The sequence below is a fragment of the Phlebotomus argentipes genome, unplaced genomic scaffold (assembly GCF_947086385.1).
Source record: "Phlebotomus argentipes unplaced genomic scaffold, Phlebotomus argentipes genome assembly contig_17, whole genome shotgun sequence".
Taxonomy (NCBI): domain Eukaryota; kingdom Metazoa; phylum Arthropoda; class Insecta; order Diptera; family Psychodidae; genus Phlebotomus; species Phlebotomus argentipes.
The window spans coordinates 777-13,688 of record NW_026776166.1 but is presented as its reverse complement, the minus strand read 5'-3'; the positions used below and the strand labels follow the sequence as shown (position 1 = coordinate 13,688).

General features: G+C 50.8%; 2 protein-coding genes across 3 annotated transcripts; both read left to right on the top strand.

The window, feature by feature from the left end:
• Window positions 1-31: 31 nt before the first annotated feature.
• On the top strand, window positions 32-4,674 carry LOC132256672 (tubulin polymerization-promoting protein homolog). Of its 2 annotated transcripts, none has more exons than XM_059753167.1 (3): window positions 32-154; window positions 3,606-4,011; window positions 4,071-4,674. In XM_059753167.1, exons 2-3 carry the CDS (start codon window positions 3,616-3,618, stop codon window positions 4,251-4,253), a joined length of 579 nt encoding a protein of 192 aa, XP_059609150.1. In that variant the 5' UTR covers window positions 32-154; window positions 3,606-3,615; the 3' UTR covers window positions 4,254-4,674. The 2 variants fall into 2 exon arrangements, with proteins under 2 accessions (XP_059609150.1, XP_059609148.1); XM_059753165.1 differs by lacking the exon at window positions 32-154 and adding an exon at window positions 2,940-3,064.
• A 3,342-nt stretch (window positions 4,675-8,016) lies between these two features.
• On the top strand, window positions 8,017-8,661 carry LOC132256690 (uncharacterized). Its single transcript, XM_059753185.1, has 2 exons — window positions 8,017-8,151; window positions 8,388-8,661. Exons 1-2 carry the CDS (start codon window positions 8,018-8,020, stop codon window positions 8,587-8,589), a joined length of 336 nt encoding a protein of 111 aa, XP_059609168.1. The 5' UTR covers window position 8,017; the 3' UTR covers window positions 8,590-8,661.
• The last annotated feature ends 4,251 nt before the right edge of the window (window positions 8,662-12,912 follow it).

The following is a 12,912-nucleotide window of genomic DNA, read 5'->3' as shown; positions in this document are numbered from 1 at the left end:
GAGAGAAATCTCCCAACGGCGCCTCAGTCTAATCATCAACATCCTCCGGATTGGCTCTTTTGCGTCTCCGCCAATTCTCTCTCTGGCATTAGTGGTGTTTTTTTGGTGTTTAAAGAAAAGCATCTTGTCGAGTCTGCTGACGGGATTTTCTGAGGTGTGTGTTTATGTGGTGATTTTGAAAATTACCTGGAGAATTCGAAGCGCACAAATAGTGTTGTATTTTGGGCAGGAATTTCTCCAGGGACTCCCATGAAATCCCATTGAGAAGATACAGAGACTCAATGGATCGATAAATTCATGCGCTTTCCCTCTCGCCAAAGATGAAATGAAGACTCCATGCACTTTCCCTGAGAATCCACGCAAAAGTCCACCGAGCGAGATGCGTGTGAAAATTATTACTGACATCATGGCTAAAAATAATGATTTTAAGTGCGTGAAAAGTTGATAAATTGACCCTAAGCGTCCAATTGATTCGTGACCTCATTTGCCAATTTCCAGCACGGTGACTTTCCTGGAAAATCCATTATTTACGCAGAAGTGGTGACACACATTTCCTCGTCTTCCTTCTTCCCGCACACAATGGACAATGCAGTGTTTGTTGATGAATCGCAATTTAGATGATTTTTCGCCCCCCTTCGGAGTGGAGAGAATTATATAATTGTGAACGTGAGATAAACTCTGCATGCGCTAATGTTCTCTAAATATTTCATTGGCATCATTGACGCCGTCAGAAGATACTCAAATCACTGTTTATTCGCTAATTGTGAGTGAAGAACACTCCCGAAGGGCGGATAAGTGACAGAATTTGAGTGCCAAGAGAAATATTGCAATTGTATTTCGCTGAAATGGATGTAAAAAATTAGAAAAATTTTCAATCTTCAACACTGAAAAGCTCTAGAGCAATATTTCCTTCGAACAAGCTGGTCAGTTTGCCACTTCATACCGGTTTTATCGATAAACTTTCGATAGACGAGTGATTTTTTGCGAATTCACATGAGTTTTCTCGTCTTAATTGAGTTTTTAGCCGCTATTTCCACATCCATAGAGCGCATTTTGCCCCTTAAATTAGGTTTTCCTGGGGCACATTGGTAAATATGACTTTCTTCATATTGCTATTGATATTCTTTCAACAGACATATGTCTCTGGCATCTGTAGGTTTCTGTCACTCTGGCCAGTTGAAAAGCACTATGGAGGGTAATTTTTGGTTGATTGCGAATTAAAAATAAACTATTTAAGCTTTTTTATTGCCTTTTTCGCCAAATGTAAACTTATTTCAATGAGCCGTGTCTGAAACACAGCGAGGCTTGAGCTTCAAATTTGGCCACGATGACCACAAAGTGCTTTCTAGTGTTCAATAAGTTTGAAGAATCAATCAGTTCAGTGTTCAATTTCTGGCCACTTATCTGCCCCTTTCAACCTATCCCACCTCAATTTATTGATTCGCTGGTTAACATACTTCCACTTTTCCGGTCGATTTTCCGCCTTTCTCTCAAATATTGAGCGGTAAAGGACGAAGGGTTCGCTGCAAATTGACGGACATGACAGAGGGAAAGCGAGCGCGATCCATTGTCCACGCCCAGAAATTCAATTGCTCTGGCGGAAAGGTCAACAGAGACTCACGCGCATTAGTCCGTCTATCCAACGGAAAAGACACTGATAAGCTGATAAGAAATACACCGAGAATTGACCTCAATCCTGCACTAGAAGGAACAACAAAACAAAGTTGCAGACGTTTCTTGCACGCAACGAGGGTGGAAATTGTCCTATATTTCTTGCATGGCAATCAATACACATTTCCCCGTGACTTAATTGAATTGCCAGCAGTATTTTTCATCAGTGAAAAATCATGTGAAGAAGTAGTTTTCGCATTTATTCCTCAGCTGAAGAGGGAGTAAATGGCTATTTATAGAACATGAGAAAATGTGTGTCAAAATGACAGAGAATCACATGGAAAAGAGTAATTTTGTATTCTTCACACGATTTTTTTCCTGTTCACACGCGATTAAAGAGACAAATGATTTGAATAATTTTGTTCCTGTGTAATTGGATAAATGGAGAAATGCGGTGAAGAATTATGATTGAAAAGGGAGTGAAAAACGGAAAATGCATGATTCTCAAGCGCATCAACAAGTGTTTGTCTGTCGTGTAAAATTCAGAACTGACAAACGGAAAAACAAACATTGAAGTCCTATTTTTGATACAGAGCCAACAATAGTTCTCAATGAACGTGACGAAGGTTTTTATTGAGGAACAAGATAGAGGAAGTTAAGGGTAATTGAATATTGATTTGGAGGTGGAATGGAATAAGTAGCACCAAAGTGTTGTGTTGACATGAAACAAATGCTCCTGCGATGTTCTAAATTGATACGCTTGAAATCCTTCTTGTGAGATTTTCTAAATCTTTATCAAGACATTTATAATCAACTCCTCAAGCGATCATTAAGATTAGCAGAGATTAGAGAGTCACAAAAATTCCTAATTGCCGCCCAAAGAAACACAATCGCAATGTAATAAATAATTTTACTCAATAATTGATAAAGACCCAGAACTTGCTTGGCATTTCCACGAATACAGAGACGCAGAGAAAAAACTATGACATCACTGATTTCCGAGTTACTCATGTAAATTTTTCTCTAGCTAATTTCTCGCGATTGCCGACGAAACACCCGGAGTTTTGTACATCGAATCGCGACCATAGTCAAGGTCAGGCATGAAGCTCTCAAAATTCACTCTCTATCTAATCGCCAAGCCCGTCTTGGCGCAGTTTTTGCCGTGACTGGGGGCAAAATAGACGCTCCGCATGCACAACATCTGGAGAATCTCGGAAAAAGCCGCCAAGCTGTGCCAGTTTTCCTGTGATCTTGACCTCAAAACTGTCCAAAATTCCCTGTGATGCTTCATGGGCTCGATATAATGCATGTGAGAGTGCCGTGATAATTGATCTGTGGCGATATATTTGCCTCCACTGTTGATCTTTGGTGGCTCTTTGTGTGAAATCACACGCATTTTCTCAGTATCTTCTCAGCTTCGTCCAAATATGTTCACTCACGTTGCGATTTATAGGCAAGTTCAGCAAGTTCTGTAATTCGGATTCACCATCATCAAGAGTGGTTTTGTGAGGAAAAACAGTGCAAAAATTTTCTTTTGAGTGATTTTTTTTTAGAAAAGTTCCAAATTTCTATATAAAACCGATAGAAAACACTTTACAGGACTGTTCTATTAATATAAATATTTTAGGACATTACTTAGCCAAAAGAGACTTTGATAGTCTTAAGCGTTTATCCCACTGTACGCACTGAAGTCTTAATAAGTTCTTCCGAACCACACAATTAAATGCAAATATGACTTGTAAAATCAATATGCTCAGTTAATCACAAGGAAACGTAGTGGGATAACTCTCTTATAAAAATCTTTCAGAGCTTTGAGGATTTTACAGATCAAATCATTTTGACTAAAACCGTTAGGGAATCATGTTGTGTCTGTTTTGTTTTTGGGAAAATGTTAGCGTGATCGCAAGAGTAACGTCGCCCATTCTAATCTGATCTGATCGGAGACAAAATTGATTGTCCTGTGAATTGATACAAAATCATTCCTCTGCTTCCAGAGGCGTGACCATGTCCAAGGAAGAGAACGCGAAGGAAGCCTCACCGGTGCCAACGGTGGAGATGGCCGCGATGGCGCTGGAGGAGAATGTGAAGAACGGAAGCACCGGCAAGGCGAGCTTCCGGGAGGCTTTCAAGGCCTTCTCAAAGTTCGGCGACACAAAGAGTGACGGGAAGCATGTGACACTGTCGCAGAGCGACAAGTGGATGAAGCAGGCAAAAGTGATAGACAAGAAGATCACCACCACGGACACTGCCATTCACTTCAAGAAGCTAAAGAGCCTGAAAGTGAGCTTCGAGGACTACAACAAGTTCCTCGAGGACCTGGCCAAAACGAAGGGCGCTAATCTTGAGGAGATCAAGAGCAAGATGAGCAATTGCGGCCAGCCGGGCGTGCAGCAACTTACGGTGAGCGTCCGCAGGGACGCAGTGCACAGGAGGTGACTCACGAGTCTCTCTTTTCACAGGCCGGGAAGGCGTCTGCCACCGTGAATCGCCTCACTGACACGTCGAAGTACACGGGTTCTCATCGCGAGCGCTTCGACGAGAGCGGTAAGGGGAAGGGCATCGCCGGGCGGAAGGACACGTCAGACGCGTCCGGCTACGTGACGGGCTACCAGCACAAGGACACCTACAGCAAGACCCACTAAGGGGGATCCTCGAGTGGGCACGCAATGTGGACTCAAATGCTTCTGTCGAGTAGGATTTAATCTGTTTTTGTTGTGAAGATTTCTCGGCATTTCTCAGGCTTAAACCACGTCTTTCTGGGCAGATTTTTGTACTGTATTTTTTCCACAAGTCCACGAGTACAAAATAAATTTTGTAGAGATGATCAAATTGAAATTCATCCTCCTTTTTTCCATAGTTGAATTTCTGTTATGCGGTAAGATTGTGAAAATTGTGAAAATCATGTTAAAAGTACGTATCAATATCTGATCTGTTGATTTCTTCACGTCCCATGCAAGTCCATATAGTCGTAAGAAGTGTAAGGAGTATTTATTGATAATTTTCTTATAATATTTCTCTCTGTAATCTTTTCCTAAAATAAAAAAATGTCTATTTGGAATGATTGTCGGTAGTAGTATGAGGCAAGTGCCATGTCTCACAGCGACACGGGGAAAAGTACTTCCCGATTTTTTTGAGGTATTGGTCTGAGAGCGACACAAGGCACAGAGGAAACGGGCCGCCTTTGGCGGCCCTTGATTTTTTTAGGTCTTGGGCTCAGAGCAACGCAGAGCGAGGAGGACTTCACCGGGCCGCCGAAGGCGGCCCGCGATTTTTTTAGGTTTTGGTCTCAGAGTAACGCAAGGCGAGGAGAACTTCACCGGGCCGCCGAAGGCGGCCCGCGATTTTTTTGGGTCTTGATCTCAGAGCAAGGCAAGGCGAGGAGGAATCCACCGGGCCGCCGAAGGCGGGGGGCGATTTTTTTAGATTTTGGTCTCAGAGTAACGCAGAGCGAGGAGGACTTCACCGGGCCGCCGAAGGCGGCCCGCGATTTTTTTTGGGTCTTGATCTCAGAGCAACGCAGAGCGAGGAGGACTTCACCGGGCCGCCTTCGGCGGCCCGCGATTTTTTTAGGTTTTGGTCTCAGAGTAACGCAAGGCGAGGAGGACTTCACCGGGCCGCCGAAGGCGGCCCGCGATTTTTTGGGTGTTGGTCTCAGAGCAAGGCAAGGCGAGGAGGACTCCACCGGGCCGCCGAAGGCGGCCCGCGATTTTTTCAGGTCTTGGGCTCAGAGCAACGCAGAGCGAGGAGGACTTCACCGGGCCGCCGAAGGCGGCCCGCGATTTTTTTAGGTTTTGGTCTCAGAGTAACGCAAGGCGAGGAGAACTTCACCGGGCCGCCGAAGGCGGCCCGCGATTTTTTTGGGTCTTGATCTCAGAGCAAGGCAAGGCGAGGAGGAATCCACCGGGCCGCCGAAGGCGGGGGGCGATTTTTTTAGATTTTGGTCTCAGAGTAACGCAGAGCGAGGAGGACTTCACCGGGCCGCCGAAGGCGGCCCGCGATTTTTTTTGGGTGTTTGTCCCTCAGAGCAGAGGCAAGGCGAGGAGGACTCCACCGGGCCGCCGAAGGCGGCCCGCGATTTTTTCAGGTCTTGGGCTCAGAGCAACGCAGAGCGAGGAGGACTTCACCGGGCCGCCGAAGGCGGCCCGCGATTTTTTTAGGTTTTGGTCTCAGAGTAACGCAAGGCGAGGAGGACTTCACCGGGCCGCCGAAGGCGGCCCGCGATTTTTTTGGGTCTTGATCTCAGAGCAACGCAAGGCGAGGAGGACTTCACCGGGCCGCCGAAGGCGGCCCGCGATTTTTTGGGTGTTGGTCTCAGAGCAAGGCAAGGCGAGGAGGACTCCACCGGGCCGCCGAAGGCGGCCCGCGATTTTTTTTAGGTCTTCGTGTCAGAGCAAGGCAAAGCGAGGAGGACTTCACCGGGCCGCCGAAGGCGGCCCGCGATTTTTTTGGGTCCTGGTCTCAGAGCAAAGCAAGGCGAGGAGGACTTCACCGGGTCGCCGAAGGTGGCCCGCGATTTTTTTTAGGTATTGGCCTAAGAGCGACACAAAGCACAAGGTAGACCCGCATAAATTTATTGAATATTTCCTTGTGTGTACTGTAAAACGCTACTGATTACAAGACTGTTAAAATTAACTCTTAACTCTAAATTAATTTTGTCGAATTAGTTTATACGCTTACGAGTAGGCCAAAGAAAGAGATTTGTAAGTAGTGTGTAAGCAATCGGTTTGTAACGCGTCCGTAGTGCGAGTGACAATTCCTACATTACCGACTTATCGACATTGTCGTCCTGCAAACGTCACAAGCATTGGACTTTCAGTGTTATTTTGTTCGCATTTCCTTGCAAAAAATAGCGCCAAATACCTCAAATATCACTCCAAAATGTGCACTAACAAGGAGTACAATGAGGTGAGAAGGTTTTGCGATTGTGGGATTGATGGAAAAATCAATAGTGTACCGATTTTCCGAGAATTCTCCGTCAATAAATGAATCTAATCCCAAATGGGGCATCTTGACTGTGTGGAGTCTCATGTGCCTGTGATTTCTCTTTTAGAGCTACTTCTACGAGTACAACATTCCTCAGCAAAGGATCTATTCGCCGAGAAGAGCAGCATTATCCTGAAAAATTTATGGATCTCTCTATCGTGGGGGGCATACTTGATCTTTTTCCGGGAAGCGATCCAAACTTGCCAACTTCTACCGCGCCACGACAAGGCGGCGGAGCTTGGCTTTGGCCGTCGCAGTGGGCGATTGATGGAGGTTGCTTTTGCAGCACAAGTTCTGACAGTCTTGTCAGGATAGTCGCACGAGGGGCAACATTCATCATACTTTTCTGCCCGGGCGTGCAAGTCTTAACTCACTTGGTTAGTGTTTCGTTTCCGCAGTAGTTACGAGTGCGCCAGGAAGTGAATCAGAAGTCTCTCTTTTCACAGGCCGGGAAGGCGTCGGCCGCCGTGAATTGCCTCACGGACACGTCGAAGTGATCTGTAGATTCGGCTCGCGATACTCCAGCACGCAACTGCCCGGCGTCACGCCGGCGATTCTCTCCTGGCTCGCCGCCGTCAATTCCTCCACCTTGGGCGGCTTCGTGGGGTCCGTGTTGTGCAGTAGCGTCACGAGATCACTCCTCTCCAGCCGCACCCTCCGGTCGCTGCCCACGAACTCATTCACACTGGGCAGACCCTCCTGGGCGAGCCTGAAGGCGCACGACATGTTCTTGTTGTCGCAGCGCACGAACACCTTCACGCCCGTGTTGATGATCTTCACGCGATCGCCGCTCAGCTACACGATGTCACGAATGGACTCGGAGCTGAAGTAGATATTCTTCTTCTTGCCCGTGTGATAGCGCGTGGCATAGCAGACACGTGGGCTGGAAGTCCTCGCGCAGCGTGTAGAAGGACTTGATGGAGGAGAAGATGTCCTCGTCGCCGTGGAAGAAGACAAAGGGCTCCTCTTTGTAGCCGCCCAGGCGGCGCTTCTTGCGCTGCGGCGCCGCCGGAGAGCCTCTCTTCTCCTCCTCCAGCGCCCACGGCATGGCTCTGGTCTTCACCAGCACCGCCACAAAGAATCCTCCGGCGGGAACATCTGCGGGCGCAAGATTATGTGATACTGCTCGGGAACTGCCTGGAAATCCGCGTAGAAACTCATGTCCTTCGCCGCCAGCTCCCACTTCTGCATCCCAAGCGAGAACTTCAGTCCCGGCACGAGACTGGAGGCGTCAATCAAGTCCAGCGCGCCCTCGGACTCCTTCAACAGACGCACAATCACCGCCTCGTTCTCCACGGGATTGAAGGAGCACGTGGAGTACACCAGACGCCCGCCGATCGTCAGCAGCTCAGCGCCTCTCTTGGCTATCCTGAACTGCACACCATGGAGATTCGTGTCGTGCGCGGGATTCCACTTTGTCCAGATGTCCGGATTCTTTCGCAGCGTGGCGTCGCCACTGCACGGCACGTCGCAGAGAATCCTGTTGAATTGCATGCTCTCCACTTTGCCCGTCTCCCGGATCATGCACTGCAAGTCCGGGAAGCCCTCGCTGTCCTCGTTCGTGATCAAGCATTTTCACAAAAGAACGAATTTATATGGACTTCCCGAGTCGATCTACATTCGAGGGACGAATTTAAATGGACTTTCGGAGTCCATCTAAATTCGACCTTGAGCAATGCATCTAAATATGACTCTGAGCGAGTCCATTTAAATTCGATCCAATAAATGAATCTAATCCCAAATGGGGCATCTTGACTGTGTGGAGTCTCATGTGCCTGTGATTTCTCTTTTAGAGCTACTTCTACGAGTACAACATTCCTCAGCAAAGGATCTATTCGCCGAGAAGAGCAGCATTATCCTGAAATTATGGATCTCATCGCATACGACTTTCCGGGAAGCCGACAAACTGCCAAACTTCTACCGGCGCCACGACAAGGCGGCGGAGCGGATTGCCGGCGCAGGGGGCGATTGAGGAGGTGCTGCAGCACAAGCTGACAGGCTGCAGGAAGTCGCACGAGGGCAAAATCAGACACAAAGCCGGGCGTGCAGCAACTCACGGTGAGTGTTCGTCCGCAGAGACGCAGTGCGCAGGAAGTGAATCACGAGTCTCTCTTTTCACAGGCCGGGAAGGCGTCCGGCCGCCGTGAATTGGCCCTCACGGACACGCGAAGTGATCTTAGCTTCGGCCTCTGCGATACTCACAGCACGCAACTCCCCGGCGTCCACGCCGGCGATTCTCTCCTGCTCGCCGCCGTCATTCCTCCCACCCTTGGGCGGCTGTCGCGTGGGTCCGTTTTGTGCGTAGCGTGGTCAACGAGATCACTCCTCTCCAGCCGCACCCTCCGGTCGCTGCCCACGAACTCATTCACACTGGGCAGACCCTCCTGGGCGAGCCTGAAGGCGCACGACAGGTTCTTGTTGTCGCAGCGCACGAACACCTTCACGCCCGTGTTGATGATCTTCACGCGATCGCCGCTCAGCTACACGATGTCACGAATGGTCTCGGAGCTGAAGTAGATATTCTTCTTCTTGCCCGTGTGATAGCGCGTGGCATAGCAGACACGTGGGCTGGAAGTCCTCGCGCAGCGTGTAGAAGGACTTGATGGAGGAGAAGATGTCCTCGTCGCCGTGGAAGAAGACAAAGGGCTCCTCGTTGTAGCCGCCCAGGCGGCGCTTCTTGCGCTGCGGCGCCGCCGGAGAGCCTCTCTTCTCCTCCTCCAGCGCCCACGGCATGGCTCTGGTCTTGCTCACCCATCACCCACAAAAGAATCCTCCGGCGGGACCATCTGCGGGCGCAAAGACATTATGTGATACTGCTTCGGAAACTGCTGGAAATCCGCGTAGTAAACTACTCATGTCCTTCCGGCCGCCAGCTCCCACTACTGCATCCCAAGCGAGAACTCAGTCCCCGGCACGAGACTGGAGCGTCAATCAAGTCGCGCGCCCTCGGACAAGCCTTCAACAGACGCAAAATCACCCCCTCGTTCTCCACGGGATTTGAAGGAGCCCGTGAGTACACCCAGACGCCCGCCGTATCGTCAGCGGCTCATAGCGCCTCTCTTGGCTATACTGAACTGCACACCATTGAGGATCTCTTGTCGGGTGCGCGGATTCCACTTTGCTCCAGTATGTCCGGAATTCTTGGCAGGCGGGATGGCGTCGCCACTGCACGGCACGTTGCAGAGAATCCTGTTGAATTGCATGCTCTCCACTTTGCCCGTCTCCCGGATCATGCACTGCAAGTCCGGGAAGCCCTCGCTGTCCTCGTTCGTGATCAAGCATTTTCACAAAAGAACGAATTTATATGGACTTCCCGAGTCGATCTACATTCGAGGGACGAATTTAGATGGACTTTCGGAGTCCATCTAAATTCGACCTTGAGCAATTGCATCTAAATATGACTCTGAGCGAGTCCATTTAAATTCGATCCAATAAATCAATCTAATCCCAAATGGGGCATCTTGACTGTGTGGAGTCTCATGTGCCTGTGATTTCTCTGTTAGAGCTACTTCTACGAGTACAACATTCCTCAGCAAAGGATCTATTCGCCGAGAAGAGCAGCATTATCCTGAAATTATGGATCTCATCGTCATCGACTTTCCGGGAAGCCGACAACCTGCCAAACTTCTACCGGCGCCAAGACAAGGCGGCGGAGCGGTTGCGCCGGCGCAGGGGGCCGATTGAAGGAGGTGCTGGCACACAAGCTGCAACAGGCTGCAGGAAGTCCGCACGAGGGCAAAATCAGACACAAAGCCGGGCGTGCAGCAACTCACGGTGAGTGTTCGTCCGCAGAGACGCAGTGCGCAGGAAGTGAATCACGAGTCTCTCTTTTCACAGGCCGGGAAGGCGTCGGCCGCCGTGAATTGCCTCACGGACACGTCGAAGTGATCTGTAGCTTCGGCTCGCGATACTCCAGCACGCAACTGCCCGGCGTCACGCCGGCGATTCTCTCCTGGCTCGCCGCCGTCAATTCCTCCACCTTGGGCGGCTTCGTGGGGTCCGTGTTGTGCAGTAGCGTCACGAGATCACTCCTCTCCAGCCACACCCTCCGGTCGCTGCCCACGAACTCATTCACACTGGGCAGACCCTCCTGGGCGAGCCTGAAGGCGCACGACATGTTCTTGTTGTCGCAGCGCACGAACACCTTCACGCCCGTGTTGATGATCTTCACGCGAACTCCGCCGCTCAGCCTAACGATGTAGTTCAGAATGGACTCGGAGCTGAAGTAGATATTCTGTCTTCTTGCCCGTGTGATAGCGCTGGCATCGCAGACCCGTGCGCCTGGAAGTCCTCGCGCAGGCGTGTGTAGAAGGACTTGATTGGGGAGAAAGATGTCCCCCTCGTCGTGCCGTGGGGGGAGGGGGGGGGTAGAAACAGACAACAGGTGCCTCCTCTCGTTGTAGCCGCCCAGGAGCGGCCGCCTTCCTTGCGCGCTGCGGGCCGCCGCCGGCGCCGTAGAGACTCTCTATCTCCTCCTCCAGCGCCCACCGGCATGGCTCTGTCTTCCACCATCACCGCCCAAAGAGATCCTCCGGCGCTGGAACATCTGCGGGCGCAAGATTATGTGATACTGCTCGGGAACTGCCTGGAAATCCGCGTAGAAACTCATGTCCTTCGCCGCCAGCTCCCTCTTCTGCATCCCAAGCGAGAACTTCAGTCCCGGCACGAGACTGGAGGCGTCAATCAAGTCCAGCGCGCCCTCGGACTCCTTCACAACAGCCCAAAAAGATCACCGACCTCGTTCTCCACGGAGATTTGAAGGAGCACGTGGATTAACCAGACGCCGCGCCTGATCTCAGCAGCTCAGTCGCCTCTCTTAGGCTATCCTGACTGGCACAAATCACCATTGAGTATTCGTGTCGTGGCGCCGGGAATTCATCTTTGTCGCAGATGCTCGATTTCTTGCGCATGCGTGGCGTCGCCACTGCACCAGCCGGCCACCGTCGCAGAGAATCCTGTTGAATTGCTGCTCTCTGCCACTTTGCCCGTCTCCGATCAGCACTGCACAGTCCGGGAAGCCCTCTCGCTTTGCCTCCTCGTTCGTGATCAGCATATTTCACAAAAGGACGAATTTAGATGGACTTCCCGAGTCGATCTACATTCGAGGGACGAATTTAAATGGACTTTCGGAGTCCATCTAAATTCGACCTTTAGCAATTGCATCTAAATATGACTCTGAGCGAGTCCATTTAAATTCGATCCAATAAATGAATCTAATCCCAAATGGGGCATCTTGACTGTGTGGAGTCTCATGTGCCTGTGATTTCTCTTTTAGAGCTACTTCTACGAGTACAACATTCCTCAGCAAAGGATCTATTCGCCGAGAAGAGCAGCATTATCCTGAAATTATGGATCTCATCGCATACGACTTTCCGGGAAGCCGACAAACTGCCAAACTTCTACCGGCGCCACGACAAGGCGGCGGAGCGGATTGCCGGCGCAGGGGGCGATTGAGGAGGTGCTGCAGCACAAGCTGACAGGCTGCAGGAAGTCGCACGAGGGCAAAATCAGACACAAAGCCGGGCGTGCGCAACTCACGGTGAGTGTTCGTCCGCAGAGACGCAGTGCGCAGGAAGTGAATCACGAGTCTCTCTTTTCACAGGCCGGGAAGGCGTCGGCCGCCGTGAATTGCCTCACGGACACGTCGAAGTGATCTGTAGCTTCGGCTCGCGATACTCCAGCACGCAACTGCCCGGCGTCACGCCGGCGATTCTCTCCTGGCTCGCCGCCGTCAATTCCTCCACCTTGGGCGGCTTCGTGGGGTCCGTGTTGTGCAGTAGCGTCACGAGATCACTCCTCTCCAGCCGCACCCTCCGGTCGCTGCCCACGAACTCATTCACACTGGGCAGACCCTCCTGGGCGAGCCTGAAGGCGCACGACATGTTCTTGTTGTCGCAGCGCACGAACACCTTCACGCCCGTGTTGATGATCTTCACGCGATCGCCACTCAGCTACACAATGTCACGAATGGACTCGGAGCTGAAGTAGATATTCTTCTTCTTGCCCGTGTGATAGCGCGTGGCATAGCAGACACGTGGGCTGGAAGTCCTCGCGCAGCGTGTAGAAGGACTTGATGGAGGAGAAGATGTCCTCGTCGCCGTGGAAGAAGACAAAGGGCTCCTCTTTGTAGCCGCCCAGGCGGCGCTTCTTGCGCTGCGGCGCCGCCGGAGAGCCTCTCTTCTCCTCCTCCAGCGCCCACGGCATGGCTCTGGTCTTCACCAGCACCGCCACAAAGAATCCTCCGGCGGGAACATCTGCGGGCGCAAGATTATGTGATACTGCTCGGGAACTGCCTGGAAATCCGCGTAGAAACTCATG

Bases quoted from the DNA above. Each gene is read 5' to 3' on its own strand.
- LOC132256672 (XM_059753165.1), top strand. From the start codon at position 3,039: ATGTTCACTCACGTTGCGATTTATAG. The intron at 3,065-3,605 runs GCAAGTTCAGCA...CTCTGCTTCCAG, and splicing joins ACTCACGTTGCGATTTATAG to AGGCGTGACCATGTCCAAGG. The intron at 4,012-4,070 runs GTGAGCGTCCGC...CTCTTTTCACAG, and splicing joins CGGGCGTGCAGCAACTTACG to GCCGGGAAGGCGTCTGCCAC.
- LOC132256690 (XM_059753185.1), top strand. From the start codon at position 8,018: ATGTCCGGATTCTTTCGCAGCGTGGCGTCGCCACTGCACGGCACGTCG. The intron at 8,152-8,387 runs GTTCGTGATCAA...TTTCTCTTTTAG, and splicing joins GGGAAGCCCTCGCTGTCCTC to AGCTACTTCTACGAGTACAA.